The following is a 22,317-nucleotide window of genomic DNA, read 5'->3' on the forward strand; positions in this document are numbered from 1 at the left end:
GCTCTTATAAACCAGGCTGGCCTCGAACTCACAGAGATCTGCCTGCTTCTGCCTCCTGAGTATTGGGATTAAAGGTGTGCGCCACCACTGCCCAGCCCTACTGTACGTTTTTATTGATTGATTGATTCAAAGGCTCCCTGGGAAGCTGAGGAAAGTGTTTGACTGTCAAGAATGAGGGCCTGAATTAAATTCTAAGAATTCACATTTTAAAAAGGCAGGATAATAGAGTATGTTTATAATCCACGTAAAAGGCTGTCCCGGAGAGAGACAGATCCCTGGGGCTCCGTGGCCAGCCAGCCTAGCCTGCTTAGCAAGCTCCAGGCCTGTGATATTCTGTCTCAGGAAAATGAGACATTGGAGCTAGAGAGATGGGTCAGCAGATAGAATAACTTGCTGATAGAGCATGAGGACCTGAGTTCAAACCTCCAAGCCCCCACAAAAACCAGAGATGTAGTACACACATCTGTAAGGAAGATGGGAAACAAAGACAGGAAATTCCTCCTGGTGTACACTGCAGAAAAACTGTCAAAAGATTCTGGATCGACTCTCAAGGTTGTTCTCTGGCCTCCACATGTGTGCACCTACACACACACACACACATACACACACACACACACACACACACTTTTCCTGGGTTGCCTGCATTCTTTATTATTTTCAATGAGTTTCCATATTTCCCTGCTCACTACTGACCCGCATGGAAAGCCCCACGCCTGGATGTCTGAGACTTCCTTCATTGGCTTTTGAAGAAGCAAGGGCATGGATAATGATTACCGGAGGAGGGAGATGGGGCTCCCTGTGGTGCTCCATGCATGGGGGTCAGTATGTTTTTGGTGGAGGCTCCTGGTAACTTTCTATGGGAGTCAGGTTGGGGGTCATTCTGCCTGTCTATGGCTCTGCTTTGGGTATCTGTGAGGACCAATGAGACAACTCATGTTTTCATTGTTGGCAGCACTGGGCTAGGAGGCTCCTGCTCCGCTTCTGAGAGTGCAGCCAGCCTGGATCCATGTAGTGTGTCCCCAGAGGTGACCGAGCCAGGGAAGCACCCCCAGGAATCCAGGGGGCCAGAAGGTTCTCCAGTGCCCAGCTCATCACTGTCCTGGGAACAGGCGTGCCCCTCGACCCCCATGCCCTTCACCGAGTGTCCCCCAGAAGGTTGCTTGGCAAGCTCAGAAGCAGCACCTGAAGATGGTACCCTTACCCATCACCCTAGGAAGGAAGCTTCCTCTAGTATCCAAGGGGACGCCTTAGCAACGCTTACTCCTAAAGGGGATGGCTCCACACAGCACACCATGGCCACCACAAGGCCCAGTGCTGCAGAAGACACAGAACCGAAGCGAGAGGGACCGAACTCATCCTCCAGAGGCACTGGCCAACTGCCAGGAATTTCCCTAGTGCCTCCCCGGGAGCCAAGGACAGAGCTGCTGTGTGGAGAGAGTGACTGGCCTGGTGGTTTTGAGTCCCAAGAGAAAGCGGATGTAGATGACTTCTCTCCCCCAGCGTCTGCCACCAAGGCCCCTGCTGTCACTGGGCTGAGGATGGAGAGCTCAGATGTCCCAGAGGAGTCCCCCGCAAAACTTGAGACCATGTTCCCACAAGATCCAGTCCTAAGATCGTCTGATAAAGAAAGAGGGGGAGTGGAGGTGCTACCTACATATTCAGTCAAGAACTTGGAGTCTCTTGGAGGCCACCATCCTTCTAAAAGCAACTTGGGGGCTGAGCCTGGAGTTGGAGCGATCACTGCCACCCAGGAAAGCTGCCAGCAGAAGGTGGAAAAGCAGCTGCCACAGGCAGAACAGCCCTCAGACCCGCTAGATTTTGCCACAGCTCCAAGAGATAGTGACCTCTGGAAGGAGACTCGAGGAGACACCAGAGATGTTCAAAGCCAACCACAGACAGGGACATCAAGACCTGGGCCCCAGCAAGTTGTCTGTGTGGCATCAGGTAACCAGCCGGATGCTAGCTTGCTTGGGAATACTAAGGCCTCTCCATTTACTAGAGCAGAGGAAACACATGCAGCCTCCTGTCGCGCTGCACAGCCTGCTGCTTGGAATTCTGTCACTGTAGAGGAGCCCAGCTTGTCCAAGGAGACAGATTCTGAGGCTGAGATGCCACTTTCTACAGATCTGGCCACAGAACAGGTTGATACGGGGGTGGTGGAACTGAAGCCAGCATCAGATCTGGGAAGAACACCAGAAGAACAACCGGAAGGCAGCCTCCGAGGGGCCCTTGCCCCTTTCTTGCAGGGACAAAATGATACAGTCCTAGAAGGGCTGTTGCTACCAACTTTCTCCCATGGGGCTTCAAATGAAAGTTCTAGAAAGTCAGTGGGATCAGGTGATGGTCCTAAGGCTCCCGAGAATACTGAAACCAGAGTTGTGGCTCGAGAAGAAAGCAGATCACTGGGAGACAAGCCTAAGGGACAAGAAGCCATCAGTGTCCTTGATGGCGCAGAGTCTGGGAATCAAGGGGAAGAGAGGTCCCAAGCCTTTCACAGCGAGCTCCATCTGGAGTCTGACAAAGATGAGGTTGCAAGGCCACACAGTGACTCTCCCAACTTAGACTCAACACAGCCACCCAGACAGGCAGTTGCTGGCCTCAAGGATGGGCCCCTCTCTGGGTCAGCAGAGGCAGTGAGGCAGGTAGGTGCTGAATCCCATATAACTGGCACACCCACTCCACTGCACAAACACCATGAGGAGGACCCCATCCTGTCCTCAGCACCGGCTGGAACTGCTGAGCCATCTCCTCCCCAAGAAGCCACCTGGGCAAGTTCAGGATCTCAGACCAAAAGCCCCAGCATGCTTCGGGGCAGTGCAGGATTGGGAACAACACAGTCACTTCCCGCTTTAGACTCTGAGAAATCAGGTTTCCTGTCTGTTCCAGCAGTGGAGGAGGAATCCAAAGCTGGGGAGGCGGAGAACATATTGGAAATAAAAAAGAGCCACTCACCCTTGCGGAGGCTGGAGAAGGCCGAACCTGGACAGGAAGTTCATACCAATGTGTTACCTCCCCTCAGTGGGAAGAACTCAGTAGTGGGACATGGACACACTATGCTTGGTTTGGATCTAGACTGTCAGGGAAAACTGTCCTGCCCAGAGGACAGCCTCCCACCACCTCCAGAGAACCCGCTCCAGTCATCCAAACTGGACCCAGAAGCATCTGTCTTTGCTGTTCTCTGTGAGAAGGCCCAGTCACCTACAAACGTGCAAGGGGCTTGTCCAAGTGGTCCAGGTCTGAAGAAGGGGGGTACAAATCCTTCCCCAATCCTATTACCCACGGAAGGGGAGCCTTGCATAGGTGCGAGCTTGTCCGCTCATGAAGGAAAGGAGCAGGCTTCAGAACTTCCCCCCAAAGGCGGTCCTTGCAACACTCCAAGTTCAGCACTCAAGGATACGGATCTGGGAAAGGCACCATCAGAGGAATCAGAACCGCCAACCCCACTGGGACAGAAGCTGCCTGCATTAGGAGAAAATGAGCAAGGGGGCGTGGGCAGTGGCGGTCAGCCCTCGGAGATCCTGCATCCTGCAGAAGACACCGCTCTTACAGGAAACTTGGGTGGAAAAGAGAGTTGCTGTATCAGGCAGGGGCCGAGCAAGTCCCAACAGGAGCTGGATGATACTTTGAAAGCAGGCAGCCAGCGTGAAGAAGCACGTTGTGGGGACTCAGGTATTTCTGAAGCAAGTGATGGACTGCCCCTGCCTCAAGGCTTGGGTAAGACAGAGGTGGCAAGTACAAACATAGTGGAGGCCCCGCCTTGTCCACCTGACTCAGTAGCTCTCCTGGATACAGCGCACTGTGCTCCGGTCCCAGTGCCTACCAGAGTCACGCCCACCCAGGATGCCCTAGAGAGTGAGGCCCGTGATGAGAGTCAGGAAGAGTCAGCCCCACAGCTGGAAATGGAGCAGCTGGCCACCTTCGGTGTAGAAGCACAAGGGCCTCTTGGCAGTTTCCCCAGAGGGGCAGAGCAAGATGGTATCGGTGGATCTGTGGAGGCGAATGTTGATGCCCGGGAAGGAGACCCTGGGATGCAGCAGGCTTCCAAGGGACCAGATGCGGCTCCGCACAGTGGCTTCTTTCAGACTGATCAGCACCTTACATCTGGGAAAGAAGGTTACACCTCCACCCTGACTGAGCCATGCCAACTTGAACAGCTTGAGCCCAGCTGTGGGGATTCCTTGGGGCCAGCTGGAGAATCAGATAGGATTCCCGGAAGTACAGTGGACGTTCTGGCACACGGCGCTGTTTCAGATCCACAGAGGCTCCTACCGGCTCGACCACCTGAAGAGACTGTGCCTGGCATCCCTTACCTACATATCAATGGCACTGCGGGGGAGGATGCAGGAGATGGTAGCCTGAGACCCGTTTCCTCTGAAGACCCCAGAGCACCTCATGAACATTCCTGTCCCACAAAGGAGTTCCCACCTGCTTTGGAAAATGACACTCCTGGAAAGGTATCAGCTGTCTCCTTCACCACACTCTTGCAACCAGGGGAAATCTCTGCAGCCGGGGCTGTTAGTGGTGGCCCTCAAGCTGGAACTACTGAGGGACCGGTGAGTCTCATGCCCTACTTGGACAGGATGACATCCCTGGCCAAAGATGAGCAGACGACAAAAGAGCTGCATGTGACTGCAGCTCCAGAAGCAAATACCAGGCCCTCTGAGGTTGCAGCACCCGCTGCCAGAGAGGATGCAGCAGGAGAGACAGGTGGTCACAGGGAGAACGCAGTAGAACTTACCCCAGATCTGAGGGTTGGTGCATCAGGTAGCGAGGGTGCAAGCTCCAAACAGACCAGCATAATTACGGGTCTTCCTGACTTCAGAGAGCACATCACCAAGATCTTTGAGCAGTCTGTGCTCGGAGCCCTGGCTGCCGATCGGCCCCAGAGTTTACCTGGTGAAAAGGCAGGAGCATCAAAGAATTTTCTGGTTGAGGGACCCGGCATATCACCGAACCCGGAGAAGCTTCTAGATGGGGCTCAAGGAGTGGCTGCTGCCCATCTCCCTGTACCTCCTGCTGGACTCCAGGTGGAGAAGAAGCAAGAGTTGATCGTGGAGGCTGAGATTTCTCATCTGCTTCCCCAGGATCCAGCATCTGAGAAGCTGGGGGGTCTGGCCAAGACAGCCTTGGAGGAGAACCTTCCAGGTGCCAGGGTTGAGGGGCAAGTGACCTGTGACCCATTGATGGTGACCAGGGAAAGGCTAGAAGAGACTGGGGAGTCTGACCAGGGAGCTCAGGCTCATTCACAGCAGGGAAGAAGCAGGCAGGAGTCAGCATTGGGCCTTCCCTCCTCTGCAGCTGTTCAGGGGGTACCAGCAGAAAGAGCTCCTGGCTTCCCTGTGGCTCCTCAGAGCCACTCAGAAGAGGTTTCTGTTCGAGGGAACAGCAGTCCTTCTGGAAAAGAGAACTTAAAAACACTGGCCAGCAATAGTCAGCACAGAGGAGCCGGTACCGGGGCCCCTGTTCACACCGAGTGTTCAAGTAATCTACAAGGATCCACCAGTGCCCTGGAGGGCTCTTCTCCTCACGGAAGTCTTTTGACTGTGCCTGAATCTAACAGTGAGCCGTGGATCCCTGCCACACCTGGGGGTGAAAGAAGCCCCAAAGCTGCTGTCAGTACTGCAGAAATGCAAAATGTGCTGGCCTACCAGGATACCCCCAAACCCCTGGCTGGAGAAGTGTTGGATATTCCTCTGGGGCCTAGCAAAATGGCGGGAGCTGCTGAGGCAGCAGAAGGTGACATCACACCAAGCACAGCTGAGACGTGGGCATGTGTGTCTGGTGACCTCCTTGAAACAGGTACTGCAAGGATGCTTCCCGCTGTGGCAGGTGACTCAGCACTGCCTGGGAGCTGTCACGACCCAGGATGTGCCAACAGGACTCAGACAATGGAAGGCACAGCCACCCTTCAAGGGGACAACCAGGCCAGACACCAGCAGGACCAGGAACAACTGGGCCCTCAGCTCCCTGCTCCTGTAGGGCATGGGAAGACGAGTGTCTCTTCACCTCCAGAGCCCGATGGAAGCAAAAACGTGAAGCTGGACCTGTTAGCTCCAGAAGAACTCTACACTGGCAGGTACTTAGATGCAATGCCCCAATAGGTTCAGATCCAATACTATCCTGACCCTGATGTCAGGGAATCTAACAGGAGACTAGCTTCGTCTCTGTCTCAAGGGTTAAGTGGCCCCGCTTACCCTCTCTGGATGTGCTGGGATTCTGAGAGGCAGGAGAGGGGAGGTCAGAGGCACGGGATCTATGTAGGTGACATGTCTTGTTCCTTTTCTTGTGTGCTTTAATTCTTCTAAAACCACTGGAAAAGCATGAAGCGTTGATTGGCTATGTGTGATTGGGTGATAGGCTTTGGGCAGTCATGTTCTCTGGAGTGCAGACACAGCTGCTTTCAAATGTGGAATTGTTTAGGTTGAAGGGGCCTTGTGTGGTTCAAAACAGCTCCCAGCCTATTGCTGCCTAAGGGTCTCTTCTCCCTGGGGATACTGGTATGGTGGCCACTTAGTGTTTACTGGGCAATGTGCTTTGGAAAATAGAATTTGGGGAAGAGGCAGCACTCTCCAACTCTCTGATCCTAGCCATCAATTTCTTTCCTCATCTCAGAAAGAGCCCAGGGCCCGGCTCAGCTACCTTACCTTCAGTTCCTGAGGCATGTGCTCCGCAAGCCTTTTCAGCAGAGGCCGGAGAGTCAGGAGGACCAGAAAGGTCAGTGACACATAGGCTTTTTTGAGTCTATGGCACCTTCCTCAGAAGCCTTGTTGATTTCACAAAGGACAGCAATGTTTGTCTATTTGAGAGTGTCTCAAGTAATCCATGTTAGCCTCAAATCCAGACAGAAGTCGAGGATGTGTTTGAATTCCTAATCCTCTGCCTCCACTGCCTAAGTGCTGGGCTTGTAGGCATACACTACCATGCCAGGCTGAGATCAGTTGTTTGTGTGTGAGCTGTCATGTGTGAGAGGCAGCCAGGGCTGGTGCGACACACCTGTAGTCCCAACATTTAGGAAGCTGAGGCAGGAGAATCATGAGTTGGGTCTGAGCTTTGTTTAAGATGCTGCCTCAGGTGTGTGTGGGGAGATGGGGCAGATTCCATTTCTCTGCTATGGGCACTTTAGTAGTGGGCGGTGACACAGGGCAGCATTGTTGCCCAAAGGGGTGTTTGCTTCCGTGCCAAACAACTTCACTAAGCTACAATTCACACAGCATATAATTCACTCATTTAAAGTCTAGATACACATGCCCATACATACACACACACACACACACCAGAGAGAGAGAGAGAGAGAGAGAGAGAGAAAGGGAGCAAGACTTAGTGTGCTTAGAGATCTATGGTGAAGGCCATAATCAATTTCAGTACTCTGTCACGCACACCCCAGATAACCCCTAGATGTCACACCCTAGTCCCCTAAAGCTTTGGCACAGACACTCACTAATCTAGCTGATGCCTTTGGAGGCCAACATTGGTCAACACTGCTTTAATCTATGAAGCAAGAGCAGCTCATCACAGCGGAAGCCACACTACAGAGATCGTCAGATTAGGAGGGTGCATGACAGATGGAACCATGTCACTCAGACCTTACCCCCTGCCTCTACCCCAAGTGAGTGAGTGAGTCACCTGTGGTCCTGCAGAAGCTGCTGCTTAAATTTATCCTTAGTGGATAGGGAAGCACTGTGGACATGACTTTGTACATAAGCTCTGCTGAATACTTAGACCTTTGGTTGTTGTTGAAGTGCTGTGTGTATGTGTGTGTGTGTGTGTGTGTGTGTGTGTGTGTGTGTGTGTGAGAGAGAGAGAGAGAGAGAGAGAGAGAGAGAGAGGGGGGGGGGGGGGAGTGTGTCTTAAGAGTCTAAATTAGTACCTGTGCTATGCCTCCTACCAACAGCTGTGGGTGTTTTGCAAATTATTTGATTCATATTTTCACATGCTGGAAGAATGCATGGTCACCTGTTTTTCGAGCCTCAACACTTCCCCCAGCTGCCTCTGCTGCCCCACAAGGACAACTCCCATGACTCTGGGCCAGCACATGTGGTCTGAGCCGCCCAAACAGATCTTCCGCGAACATTTGCCTGCGGCACTCACTGGCATGTATCGCGTGCATTCCAACTTTAGGTATAGGAAAAATAACTGTAGCCAGAAAATCTCTTCTGCCCCTCGGAAAACAGTATCAACACCTTCCTTCTCAGCATCCAGAGGCATGTGATCATCTTCCTGGGCAAGCTCGGGGCCAGATGTAGAGTAGTCCCATAGTTGATGGCTCATTGCTTTTCATCACTTCAGAATTAAAAATTGTACTTTCTAAGTAAATATAAGAAATTGGGATTTCTTTTCTACCACATCTGTAAAGCATGAGAGAAAGAAAAGAGAGAGATGGAGAGGTGGCTCCCCAGTTAGAGCCCATCCTACTGCTCTTACACAGGACCTGAATTCTGTTCCCAGAACACAACCTGGAGAGGCCTGTGTGGCTCACAACCACCTGTAAACCCAGCTCTAAGAGCTCTAACTCCCTCTGCTGGCCTCCACGTGTACCTGCACCCATACACACACCCACACCATACTCAAAACACCCCACATATACATAATTGAAAGTAAAAATAAATCTTAAGAAAAATTATAATTGATGGGCATTGGTAGCTCATGATTTTAAGCCCAGCACTCGGGAGGCAGAGGCAGGCAAAGCTCCTGGCCAGCCTGGTCTGTCTATAGGGCAAGTTCCAGGACAGTTCAGGCTACACAGAGGGGCCCTGTCTCAAAAACCCAGAAAAATAGAAAGAAAAAGAGGGGCTAGAGAGATGGCTCAGGGGTTAAGAGCACTAACTACTTTTCCAGAGGCCCTGAGTTCAATTCCCAGCATCTATAATAAAATCAGGTGTCCTCTTCTGGTGTGCAAGTATATGGGCAGGCAGAACACTGTATGCAGAATAAAAAATTAAAAAAAGAAAAAAAATAAAAAGAATAATTATAATCACACCACTTGTTACTGTTATTTAAGGTTGTAGAATAATTTCACCTATTGAAATGTTTAGCCCCCCTCCCCCATCTCATCAAAACTCTTTGCAGACCTAGGCCCTTGTAGTCAGCACAGGATGATCAATTCCAGTCTTCACAGCCATGAATCTCAGATGCTGTTGACCTCCCATTAAAGACTTCTACATGCTCTGGACCTTCTTGATCCAATGTGGCAGCTGCCATCTACCATGTGATGTGTGAATGTGTGTGTCTGTCTCTGTGTGTGTATGTGTGCACGTGCGTGTTAAAGGTAGCACACATCACATGTTGATGATCTAATATTTTTAAAGGAGAGTGCAAAATATGTCATTAATAATTGCTTTTATGCTGCTTATCTGTGAAATAATAATATCTAGAATTTTGAGGCATGTCAAAATCCGTTATCAAAATTAGTTTCATTTCTTTTCTGCAACTTTTATGACACTCCCCAAATTTTAAAAGTCACATGTGTAGGAGGCCTGGAGAGAGATGGTTCAGTGGCTGAGAGCATTTGATGCTCTTGCAGAGGACCCAGGTTTGACTCCTAGCATCTGCATGATGTCTTCCAGCTGACTGTCACTCCAGTTCCAGGGCATCTGGCACCCTCTTCTGACTTCTTCAAGCACCCAGGCAGTGCACATACATAGATGCAGACAAAACACTCACACATATAAAATAAAATATTAAACTAAAGTGAAACGATTACATTTGTGGACTTTGCATGCATGGAGTACATCCCTTTGCAGATCATTTGGCTTCCTGACCCTTTTTCTTTGGCCCTTGAAAGAAGACAGGATGGCTGAGAGTTGGCCTGATCTGTGCTTTGTTCTCTTGGGGGGAAAGATTCCAATACAGCCTGCTATCAGCTGAAGCCCCCTGGAAAGAACTCTCCAGCCTGCCAAGGGGGGTGTGACTTTCGACACCTCTCCCTTGAAGAGAATTTCAGGGAAGACAGCATTTGAGTAAAAAGACCCTATAGGCTTAGGAGACTAGCAGAGGTCTCTGGAAGGACACGGACCAGCTCTGCCCAATAGAAATGTGATACAAACTTCAAAGGTAATTTTAAATTTCCCAATAGCCACATTAAAAAACTAAATACACACAGGGGACACTTACCTCACTATTTTATTGATATGCTGGATTCTGGTTTTGTTTTTGTTTTCTGGTTTTTCGAGACAGGGTTTCTCTGTAGCTTTGGTTCCTGTCCTGGAACTAGCTCTTGTAGACCAGGCTGTCCTCGAACTCACAGAGATCTGCCTGCCTCTGCTTCCTGAGTGCTGGGATTAAAGGTGTGCGCCACCACCACCCAGCTCTCTTGTTTTCTCATATTGAGTTTTTACTTAATAGATGCTCACAGAATATCTCAATAGGGACCTGAAACTGTCCACCCTGAGCAGCCACGGAGGTCCAATGGCTGCAGTCTTGGATGCTCTTAGATGCCATTCTAACAATTTTCATGCTTGATTCAGAAGGCTGCACCTTTCACCACGACCCTAAAAGCCCCCGTCTCTCTGCCTGGCAAACTCATGTCTATGGATCTACCACAAATGAGGAGGATGCTTCTTCCTGAGAAAGTGTGTGCCTCAGGGAGTATATATGGCCCCGACAAACTTCTGTCGAGGCAACAGGCATTGACTGGGGCAATGGGCATTGACTGGGGCAATAGGCATTGACTGGGGCAATAGGCATTGACTGGGGCAATAGGTATTGACTGGGGCAATAGGCATTGACTGGGGCAATGGGCATTGACTGGGGCAATAGGCATTGACTGGGGCAATAGGCATTGACTGGGGCAATAGGCATTGACTGGGGCAATAGGCATTGACTGGGGCAATAGGCATTGACTGGGGCAATAGGTATTGACTGGGGCAATAGGCATTGACTGGGGCAATGGGCATTGACTGGGGCAATAGGCATTGACTGGGGCAATAGGCATTGACTGGGGCAATAGGCATTGACTGGGGCAATGGGCATTGACTGGGGCAATAGGCGTTGACTGGGGCAATAGGTATTGACTGGGGCAATAGGCATTGCATGTAAAGGTCCAAACGGGCAGCTGTCTCTGGGAGACAGTGGATGGATGCTGACAGAAGCTGTGTGCTAAAAGTCAAGGCCAAAACTCTGAATCCACACCCTTCTCTGCTCCTCATGGCTTACACAGGACACCTCAGTTTGTCTGTAGCATGGTAGTGGCAGCAAGTGTACCTGCTTCGCCAGAGGGTTGAAAGAGATCACTGGCTCAAGCGCCACGCTGGTGTCCCCTGTGTTGGTTAAGCTCCTGCAGCTTTGTGACCGGCTTTCCTAGTAGGATGAGCTCAGTCACCAAACATCTCTCTCCAGTGTGGAAATGATTCCTGGGATCTCCATATATGCATCCGAGTTGAGGCTCCAACCTGCCAATTTCTATTTCCCAGAAATGAAATTTTTGCAAGCTAAAGTATTTTGGAAGGCAGCAGAGCTCACTACTATGCCATCAACACCATGCCATCCAAAAATACACCACCACACACCACCCTAAAATATGATATGGGCTGAGAAAGACCCCTTTCTTACTCCCACCCAGAGCCCACAGATCTTGTCTGACATAAGCTAATATTTCTTGAGATTTTTTTTTACTGGGATGCTTTATGTATCTTTGTTTTTGTGTGTGCCCCATTGTATTCCGGCATCAAAATAATGCTTCAAGATGCACATCCAGTTACCCCCAAATTTCTACTCTCTTGTTGGTCGGTGGTGGGAAGCTGCTCCCATGGAATCTACTGAACTCAGAAATCTTGCTGACTTGGGATGGCAGCACCTGTCTTCTTCGGTATCTTAGACAAGTGTGCTTCCCTTCAGCTACAGCACAGCCATAGTGCTACCCTCAGTGTCTTAGAAGTGATACTTTTTTCTTTTTTGTAACAAAAGGACAAGTTGATAGCCTGATCTCCCACACTCATGTAGAAGAGTGTACCTACCTACATCTATCTGTCTGTCTGTCTGTCTGTCTGTCTATCTATCTATCTATCTATCTATCTATCTACCTATCACCTACCTACCTTCCAGCTTACAGTATCTGACTGGCACTTCTGGTGACAAGCCACAGGTAGCCTGTGGCTTTGCATCTTCACCCATTCTGAGAAGTCAGTTCAGATACATCGTTTGTGGAATCTTTCTGTACTTAGTGCAATCCCAATCCAGATAGAAGTCATGGAGTCAAGACGTTCCATGTGGAGCACTGATTTCATCTCACCATTGTTAGATCATCTTCTGTGTTGGTGGAATAGCTTGGGTTTGGCATTTTGATTGTGAATGTTTAGGCAAGAGGCTCTGAGTAAGTCTTGGACACTGAATTTTTACTTAATGTAAGGGAGGTGTCTTCAATTCCACATGGGAAAATGGTTGGCAAGGCATCTTGCCCAATTATTAGTGCATTTTCTTGTTGAGACAGGGTCTCATTGTGTAGCCCTGGCTGACTTGGAACTAACGTGTAGACTGGTATGTCCTTGAACTCACAGATATCCACTTGTCTCAGGCTCTGGAGTGCTGGGACTAAAGGTGTGCGCTACCATGCCTGACTCAATTATTAGTGTGTTTTAAAAGAATCTAAGCATGTTCCCAGATGCTTAGGCCCTGTATAGATCGAGGCTAACCACAAAGGGCTACGGGTTGAAAAGCTGATGGAAGAGATATGAGAGACGGCTGACTGCTTGCTAAGAAAGCCCTGGCAGGACCTAAAAGGCCACACCACGCATTTGCTCTTCTTCCTCCCACACTATGTTCCCACATGGTCTCTGATTCTTCCTTCTCTCTCCGTCCCTTCTAAAATTACCAGCAGTACAGTGACACCCGGTTTTCAAGTTTAAGAATACAGTTAGAGGAGGCCACAGCTGTGCAAATTAAGGAAAAGGAAAACGGCTTCCCAGCACCGTTTGCTCAGCTGAGAGCAAGGACAACAAACAGCGCACGTGTGCACACGCAGCCTCCTGGCTTTGATTTTATAGCAGAATCACGTTCTTCTAACCTGATGAACTGCTCGGAAGACACACCTACTCACGTCTCTGCTACCCCCGACCCCCCATTTCCATAGCTCTAAGGTAGGGCAGTGAAAAATCACACCTTTCTGGTCGGAGTGGGGTGATCTTGGGACCAGGCCTGGTATGCAGCAGGAACTTTCTTACAAACGGCAGCTGCTGCTCCCCAGGAGGAACAGGGCCCACAAGAGTAGAAACCGAATCTATGTGTAGTCATAAGCCCCATTGCTGTCTGCCCAGTGGGCTTCCACTCACCCCATTCTGCCCATAAGGAGTTCCTTCATGGACTTAGAACACAGATCAAAATGTCTTTAGGAAACCAAAGAGTCAGGATGGGTTGGTGTTACAGCAGCCCCTCAGTCACTGCGAACAGCCCTATAAAAGAGACCAGAAGCCCTTTAACATGTAGCCTTCACGTTCTTTTGTGTTTCACAATGGAGACCGATTTCCTAAGAGATGAATGTGTCCTTTGAAAAGGTGCCAAGTTCCTTTATGAGGTGCCCAGTCTCCTCAGAGACTGGCTTCTGTCCGTGGGGGATGTGGTGGGAACGCAATTACCTTGACTAACAGCTGTTCCCTCTTGGTAGCCCCTCTGCTCTGGCCTCTGCCCACACTCTCCCTGAACCCAGCTCCTCCATTGGAAAGGCCAGGGCTGGTCCCAGAGCAAGGTGGTCATTTTCCAAATTGCATAAGGCCAGGCTGACATAGCTCCTCTGGCAGCCTTTCATTATCATCAACAGGGAAGCTACACTCGGGCTGGAACTCGGGCCTGACTCAGGAGGAAGGTCGGGGGAATCGACATCTTACATACCACCTGGAGTAAAACTCGGTGACTTCTTATCAGGCCTCAGATTAATAGAGAAAAACTGAGGCTCCAAATAGGGAGAGCCTGTGGCATAGAGCTAGAACTGGCCTCTGGCCACGTTAGCACTTAACATGGTTTTTCTCTTGCATGCAGGGGCTGAACTTACTCTTCCTGCTAATACCAGTCACTTCGACATCCCTTCTAGACTTTCCAGAAGAAGACTGCATGAGTAAGGTCAAGATTAGGACACACAGACACAGACATTGGCTGAATTCAAGTTCTAGGTCAGGTTCAAGCTCTGTGGCCATAGGAGCTGTTGTCACCCTTTCTGAACCTGTTTAGTGACTGTGCCAGAGGGCCACACAGTGAGATCTGTCATGTGGTTGGGATGAAGTGAGAGACCATGTCAATGACAGCTGATGCTAAGTTGTCTATGTCAAATCTATTCCTTTATTTCCGTGCCTTCAAACCTAGCTTTGCCCCGTGTGTCTTATCAACCCACAGTGAGGTTCTGTGTGTCCCTCTGTTTTTTTAGAGGAAAAATGGAGGCTCCAATAGGTTACCTGGTTGGAGAGCTCAGACTAGAACCTTTCTTCTAGGAAAGCTCTTTACATCTCGAGAGTGTATTTTAAAACGCTGGCCATCACCCAGTGGATTCTTGAGGAGGTGAGAGTCTTAGAATCAGCATGTCCATTGAAGACATCTGTAGTGATGGAATGTTCTGTAGCTCCCTACCAATACAGTAGCCACTAGACTTGTGTGGTTTTGTGTGCTTGTAATGAGGCGAGTGTTGGGAGCTAGAGAGCTGACTCAGTGGCTAAGAGAACTTGCTGGGTTGGTTCCCCGCAGCCATGAGGTGGCTCACAACCACCCATAACTCCAGTTCCATGGGATTTGACTCCTCCTCCTAGCTCCAGTGGGGTACCACGCATGGACATGGTGCTCATATATACACCCTGGTAAAACACTCATCCACACAAAATAGAAATAAATAAACCGTCAAAACTGAGGCTAGTGCTGGGCAGTGGTGGTTCACGTCTTTAATTCCAGCACTCTGGAGGCAGAGGCAGATAGATTCTCTGTGAGTTCAAGGCCAGCCTGGTCTACAAAATGAATTCCAGGACAGCCAGTTACACAGAGAAACCCTGTCCCCAAAAAACAAAAGAAAAAACTTGAGGGTAGTGCCACTGAGGACCCAAATTGCTATCTTAGTTTAATGGGGCTGGAGGCTTCTGTCTGAGGCAGCCTGGAGTCCATTGTTTTGCAACAGCTATAAAAAGAACTCAGTCTTCACTGGAGCTAGAGTGGGTTCTGTGAGTGACGTTCTGGAACTTTCTAACACACCTGCTGGTGCTCAGGTATTAGATCCTTCTTCCTCACTACCCCTCACCACTACTTCCCTCCGGTTGCCTAGTTCTGTGAGCCGTGAAGATCAGGGCCTCCTCACTCATGCTAGGCAGGCGACCTCCCTCTGAGCCACCCGGGGGATGTGTGGCTGAGGTAGAGCCCGAGGTGTGTTTATGGTACTGCTACCCAGTCATGCAGGCCAGCCAGAAGGGTGCTAGTCCACTCATCTAAGAAATATGCCGGTCCTGAGATCTTGGCTTTGCTTGCTGGCTACACACTCGGACCTGCAGACCTGTTTGTCTCTGGATTGTCTGCATTGTAAGACATCAAGGTCATCAGGGGCAGTTAGTGCACTCAGAAGGAACCCTCTCTGCCTACACATCTCCAGAGGGCTGCATCCGCCAGGGCTCTTCTTGCTCGTTCCTGGGAGAACCAGGCAACGGTGTTGACTTTGAGTTACTGTTTCTGTGTTGTTCTTGTCCTGAGAACCTGGAAGGGTCCAGAAAAGGCTTAAAAGGCCTGACGTGCAGTATCACTAGACCCCAGATCACTGCATCTTCATTTTGACTCTTGTTTCCTTTTTCCTCATTCCCTCCTTCCCCCCTACACCCTTCCAGTTCTTGCTCCCTCCCTCCATCCTGCCTTCCTTTTCCTCCTCTTTCTTTCTTTCTTTCTTTCTTTCTTTTTTTTTTTTTTTTTTTTTTATATTTATTTATTATGTATACAATATTCTTTCTGTGTGTATGTCTGAAGGCCAGAAGAGAGCACCAGACCCTATTACAGATGGTTGTGAGCCACCATGTGGTTGCTGGGAATTGAACTCAGGACCTTTGGAAGAGCAGGCAATGCTCTTAACCGCTGAGCCATCTCTCCAGCCCCTCTTTCTTTCTTTCTTTCTTTCTTTCTTTCTTTCTCTCTGTCTGTCTGTCTCTCTCTCTCTTTCTTTCTCCCTTCCCTTTCTTTTACTTCCCCTCCCACCTTCCCTCCCTCCCTCCTTTCCTTCCTTTCTGACAGATCTCATCCTCTCAGGACTCACTGTATGTCCCAGGCTACTCTCAAACTCATGGGACTCCTACCACCTCAGCAATCTAAGTGCTTGCATTCCAAAAATGATCAGCTATGCCCTTTCTTTCTTAATGCTTCTTGGTTATCTGGTGTTAAATACTTTAGCAGTCCATTGAGTTGCACATAGATACTGAACACATTTTTCTGTTTGCAGAGAAGGTGCTGGAATGGGTCTGGTTACTGCTTTGCTTAATGTCTCTCATTTTTTAAGGTCAGTGTGAGGGGGTTGGGATAAAAATATCAGGAGAAGGGTGCAGCCATCCTCTACAGAAGGTGCATGGTGGTTTGGGTCAGCACTGGCTTCTTGGGCCAGATTCCCCATCTCTGAGGAGGACAGCGAGATAACGCAGGTGCTCCAGGTAGCAGGGAGAGTGCAGGGGAAGGTCCAGGACATGAAGCTTTGGAGGACGTCAGGCTCAGAGGCAAGCTCAGCTCCCACCCTCAGCTTCCAGCCCTCACGTTGGGAGGTAACAAGAATGCACCAAATCGCGATGATTGTGCAGGTGAACAGGACTGGTTGTCTCTCTTGGTAAGAAAGGAGTGTCCAGATGGGAAGCAAGTGAGCAAGACACAAAGCAAACTGTCCAGTATCAGCTCACAGCAAACGGCAACTGTAGCTATAACAGAACAGAGGCCATCAGCTCCTGCAGGCTATGTGGACAAGAACCCTGGGCTGGGAGCATCTGTGGACTGCAGCATTCCCAGAGCTGACTCAGCAGTTACCTAGGGAGTGTGCACCAGGGTGCATGCTGAGAACAAGAGACCAGCACCTGTCTCATCAGGGAAAGTACTGCAATGGGCATTCATGGTACATTGGGCACAGGCTCCTCCCCTTAGAAGGATGTGGGATCAAACACATAGGCAAGTGTTGTAAGGGGCAGCTTGTTCGTTTCCCGGCCGCCCAGATTCCTGAACTAATTACACAGAAACTATATTATTTAAAGTACTGCTTGACCATTAGCTCTAGCTTATTATTTGCTAACTCTTACATCTAGAATTTAACCCATCTCCATTAATCAGTGCATCATCAGGAGGTCGTGGCCTACCAGCAAAGTTTCATTGTATCTGTCTCCGGCAGCTCCATGGCTTCTCTCTTACTCTGCCTTCTTCCTCCCAGCATTCAGTTTAGTTTTCCCCGCCTAGCTAAGTTCTACCCTACAGGCCAAGGCAGTTACTTTATTAACCAATGGTATTCACAACATACAGAGGGGAATTCCACATCAGACAAGTTGTCTTGCCTGACATGGTGCATGTGGTTTGCTGGTGCCTAGCCTAGGGCTCAGCTGAGAAGTCAGGCTGTCCCTGGGAATCTGTCTGTTCTCCAGGTGCCCGCTAAAAATAATAACATACCCTCTACCTGCCTGAGCTGCAGGTTGACCTTCTGCACAGCTTGGGAAGCTAGATGTCAGGGTCCTTAGCTCTTGGACTAGCCATGGTAATGTAGACAGACAGTGGGTGTTGGCCTCTACCCAAAAGGATATCCCACATCCATGTTTCTTCAGGAAATTAGGCTTGCAGGGTCTAGCTCTTCGTTACCTAGTACCTGATACTATGTGACTCCCTACGTGTCTACTGAATAATTAAACACAACCAGCTCTCAGGTGAATTTAAAGGCAGTCAGGCCTGCTGCTACCTCTTCAACCTTACACACTCTCTTAAGGCCGGTTTCTTCATCTAGAACCATGTGTAATACTTGCAGCCTTGGAAAACTGCTACGGGGGTTATATAAAAATAGACAAGCACTGGGGCTAGTGAGCTGGACCAGAGGGTAAAGGCTCCTGATGCCAAACCTACTCATCTGAACCTACGTGGTTCAAGGGAAGAATGACACCTGCAGACTAACCTGTGATCTTCACACACACACACACACACACACACACACACACACACACACACTCTCTCACCCCCCCCCCCCACACACAATGAATAAAACAGAATGAAAAACAGCATGTATAAAAAGCCTATAAGAGTCCCTGTGTGAACTGCAATAAGCACCTAAATATTAGGGGTTATTTTCATTGATAATATTCTTTTTATCGTCGTCATCATTTGGATTGACGCTAATACTATCCAGGCACACGAACGAAGCGGTAAAGACTATTTTTACACAGCGGGCACTGGGAACTTGCTGACGTTCACACGAGTCTGCTCTGCGTTCCCTGGAATGTGCCAGTTCCCTTTCACCCCCCCTACTCCTCCATCCTGCAGCCGCAACCCTCAGTGTTGCAATGTTGTATTGGAGGCAAGGTCAAGTCTGCCGGCACTCACAGAGAAAGCATTCTCTTCCTTGTGGAAACCAGGGCTTTGGGGTTAACCTCTCACCAAGGGTGGCTGCAAAAGGCTACAAGCTAACATTAGTGGGTGAGCCAGGGCATAGCATTGGGAAGTGAGCCCTGAGCGCCTTAACTGTCTTGGCATGATGTTCAGGGCTGTCAACCCACCCAGGCCTCCTAGAGAGGGGGAAGTGGAAAGTATCTGGCCCTGCCTGCTGGACACCTGGCAGATGATCAAGCAATGGGTAGTAAATACGTCTGGAGCTGGCAGACAGGTTTTGGGGGAGGGTGGGAGTGCCAAGCCTGGGCTTGACTGCCTTACCAGGCCACCTATGGAGGAGATCTTGAGGATTTCTCTCTGTCTCCTGCATCTGGCAGTAAGGATGCTGGCCTTTGTGATGAAAACCACTCCGCGACTGGCTCAACCATTCACAGTAGAGCTAGAAGGATCTCCAGGGACATTCAGCCTCCTCATTTTGCAGATAAGAGACCTGAAACCCAGAGAGGGTATGTGACTTCTCTGAGCCTTTCAGGGTTCCACGGCTGTTGAACGTGGTTGGTCAGCTTCAGCCCTGCAGGCCTTGCAGCAAGCAAGCAGGCTGCCCCTCTGCAGCAGAAGGAGCACCCCCGGGGAGCATCTTAGGAGCTGGTATTCTGGATTGTTTTATGAACGGACTGGTAGTTTATCCAAGGTAATCTCGACCTTGGGTTGTTTCCAAGGAAGCTGCTCCTGCAGGTTCACTCTGGCCTTTTCGTAAACTAAGTAGGCTGGAGTCTCCATGCCCGAGCAGCTGGCTCTCAACGGTGTCTGGGAGCTTTTGTGGGAGAGGGTTGACGCGCATGCAGATTCTCTAATTTACAGTGACGCGGGGAATATGTGGAATGTTAACAGGGGAGGCGAATCTCACTTAGAGCCCACCAGGGAAAAGATCTGCCGAAACCTGAGCTTCCTCTCCCGGGCTGCAAGTCGGCAAGCAGCCCATTGAGGAAACCTCAGAGGACAGGACTGGCTGGCTCAAGTTTCCCTGTGAGCAGCGGGGCCATGGATCCCTCGGAGATACTGTGCTGTTTCTCAAAGGTCATTGCAGGGCTTGATTTGGTTTTGCCTGAAGATGAGAAATGCGTCTGTGAGAAACCACCAAGCTGCACCCCAACCTGGAACCAGCGTTCACAAACCTATTAGTTTCCTGCCAGTGGCTGGGACTCTGGACAAAGGAGGTCGAGAAATGGCCCCAGATGGGGGAAGTCTTTGCTTTTGGAAGTTGTTTTTCCTTTGCATTTTTGTATGTGGGATCTAGGGATGATGCAAATAGGAAAACGGGCCACTGGGTTTAAAGCCTATCCAAGGTCATGCAGGTCCTTTCTTCTAAGTCTCTCTCCCTTTGTTATAACCGTGTCGAGAAATGTGCAAACGCAGAGGTAGGCTCAGACTTGAAGACACTTAGAAGAAGCTCTAGCGGGTCTGAGCTCTAGAGGGCCAGAGCTACACACTTTCATCGAGTGTGTGTGTGTGTGTGTGTGTGTGTGTGTGTGTGTGTGTGTGTGTGTGTGTGTATTTAGAGAGAGAGACACAGATTGTGGTGTATATATATATGTGGAAGCCAGAGGAAGGCACTGAGTGTCCTCTGTCACTCTCCCTATTCCTTTGAGACAGGGTCTCTCTCTGACCCTGGAGCTCACAGGCAGCAAGCCCTGGAAATCTTCCTGTCTTTGCCTCCCACAGAGCTGGGGTTATAGATACATGTGTGCCTACTCCTGGCTTGTTACGTGGGTGCTGGGATGCACACTGGTCCTTACGGTTGTACGGCAAGTGCTCTAAGCTATCAAACCATCTCTCCATCCCTCTGCTCTCAGATTCTGCTGACCCTTCAGCCTGCCTTGCCCCTCCCCCTACTCCTGGGCCTGATTTAAGACAGGTGAGGCTCCCACGCAGCCTTCCCCTTTCTCCAACTACCCAGAAATCCCTTCAGTCCTTGTCCAAGTAGAGAGAGTCTTTTATGCAGCTTGGCTCCATTTGAAGGCAAGAACAAGGGTGCCCTGGTTTGTTGACCAGGCATTTCATCCTCTGCCAAAGAGCTGGGGTGATCTGAGCTGGACAGATACGGGTTCACGTCTGTCGCTTAGTCACAGTAGGGCAGTTGTCTCTTACTCAGTCTTTCTTGGTCAGTTTCCTCAGCTCTAAAATGGGTATAACATTGGTCCCTACCTTGTGAGGATTCAGTGTCATGGTGTGTGGGAAGGGCTTGCTCAGGGCTGACCTGGGCACAGGTTCTGGGAATGTACGCTAGTGTGGGAGAGTGAGCCTTGCAGGAGCAAGGGCCATGCTGGACCCCTCACCTTTAGTACAATCAATTACACACAACCGACCCTCAACAGATGCCTTTTAGGATGGCGTGTCTCGCCTAGCAGACACAGGTGCGTCTGGATCTCCCATCAAGAAGAAAACAGGGGCTGGAGAGATGGCTCAGTGGTTAAGAGCATTGCCTGCTCTTCCAAAGGTCCTAAGTTCAATTCCCAGCAACCACATGGTGGCTCACAACCATCTGAAATGAAATCTGATGCCCTCTTCTGGCCTGCAGGCAGACACACAGACAGACTATTATATACATAATAAATAAATAAATAAATACTTTTTTAAAAAAAAAAAAGAAGAAGAAGAAAACGGTTGACCAAGCTAGTTCATCAAACAGCAAGGTCATTATCACTAGAAGCTGTTCACTCATTCTTTATCTAACCATTCACACTGGGGGCTTCCTGCACAAAGGGCTTAGTCCGAGCCCTCTGGGCTAAGTCTCTCACCTTTAACACTGCTGACATTTTGGACTGGCTAACTGTGGCGAGAGGCGCTCTTAGGCATAGAAGGGTGGTCGCAGTATTAGATGTCAGTACCATCCCCCAAATCACAACAGGCAAAATGTTTCCAAGGGCGAGAGCACACTGTGAAAGCCTGAAGACCTAAGTCTGGTCCCCAGCTCCCATGTGAAAACACTGTGATCCCAGCACTGGAAGGGCCGAGAGAGTCTAATTAACACTGATTCCTAGAGCTAATTGGGCAGCCAACCTGGACTAATTGGTGATCTCCAGGCCCCAAAGCAAAATGGGCAGGATTAGAAAGATGGCCAAGTGGCTAAAACACTTAATATTCTTCTAGGGAACCTAAGTTCAGTTCCTAACCCCCCACATCAGGCGGCTCACAATCACCTATGTTTTAGGGATTTTTATTGCTGTGAAGAGACACCACGATCACAGCAACTCTTAGAAATGAAAACATTTACTTGGGACTCGCTTACAGTTTTAGAGGTTTAGTTCATTATTACCATGGTAGGGAGCATGGCAGCATACAGGCAGACATAGTACAGGAGAGAGAGTGGAGAGTCCTACATCATCTTGCAGGAAGTCAACTGAGACACTGAACAGTATTCTGAGCATGGGAAACCTCAAAGTCTGCCCCCACAGTCACACCTTTTCTCCAACAAGGCCATACCCACTCCAAAAAAGCCACACCTCCTAATTGTGCACTCCCTATGAGATTATGGGGGTCAAATTACATTCAAACTACCACAACCTATAACTCCAGTTCTGAGAGGGTCTGCTGCCTCTGATTTCAAGGTTACCTGCACTCATGTGCACAGACCTACACACACACACACACACACACACACACACACACACACACACACGTATTAAAAATAATAAGAATATCCAGGCAGTGGTGGCACACATCTTTAATCCCAGCACTTGGGAAGCAGAGGCAGGTGAATTTCTGAGTTCAAGACCAGCCTGGTCTGCAGAGCAGGCTCCCGGACAGCCAAGGCTACAC

At 49.7% G+C, this 22,317-nt stretch overlaps 1 protein-coding gene across 20 annotated transcripts in view; it reads left to right on the plus strand.

Annotated features, from left to right (window-relative positions):
* Tacc2 (transforming acidic coiled-coil containing protein 2) overlaps nt 1–22,317 on the plus strand; it is a 208,903-nt gene that overhangs the window by 68,628 nt on the left and 117,958 nt on the right. For all 20 annotated transcript variants that reach the window (XM_075972486.1, XM_075972495.1, XM_075972503.1 and 17 more), the window contains 2 exons: nt 953–6,076; nt 6,613–6,714. In XM_075972486.1, the coding sequence (XP_075828601.1) occupies nt 953–6,076; nt 6,613–6,714 (5,226 nt within the window). The remainder of the gene's footprint in view (nt 1–952; nt 6,077–6,612; nt 6,715–22,317) is intronic.

This window comes from Microtus pennsylvanicus, chromosome 5, assembly GCF_037038515.1.
Source record: "Microtus pennsylvanicus isolate mMicPen1 chromosome 5, mMicPen1.hap1, whole genome shotgun sequence".
Classification (NCBI taxonomy): Eukaryota; Metazoa; Chordata; class Mammalia; order Rodentia; family Cricetidae; genus Microtus; species Microtus pennsylvanicus.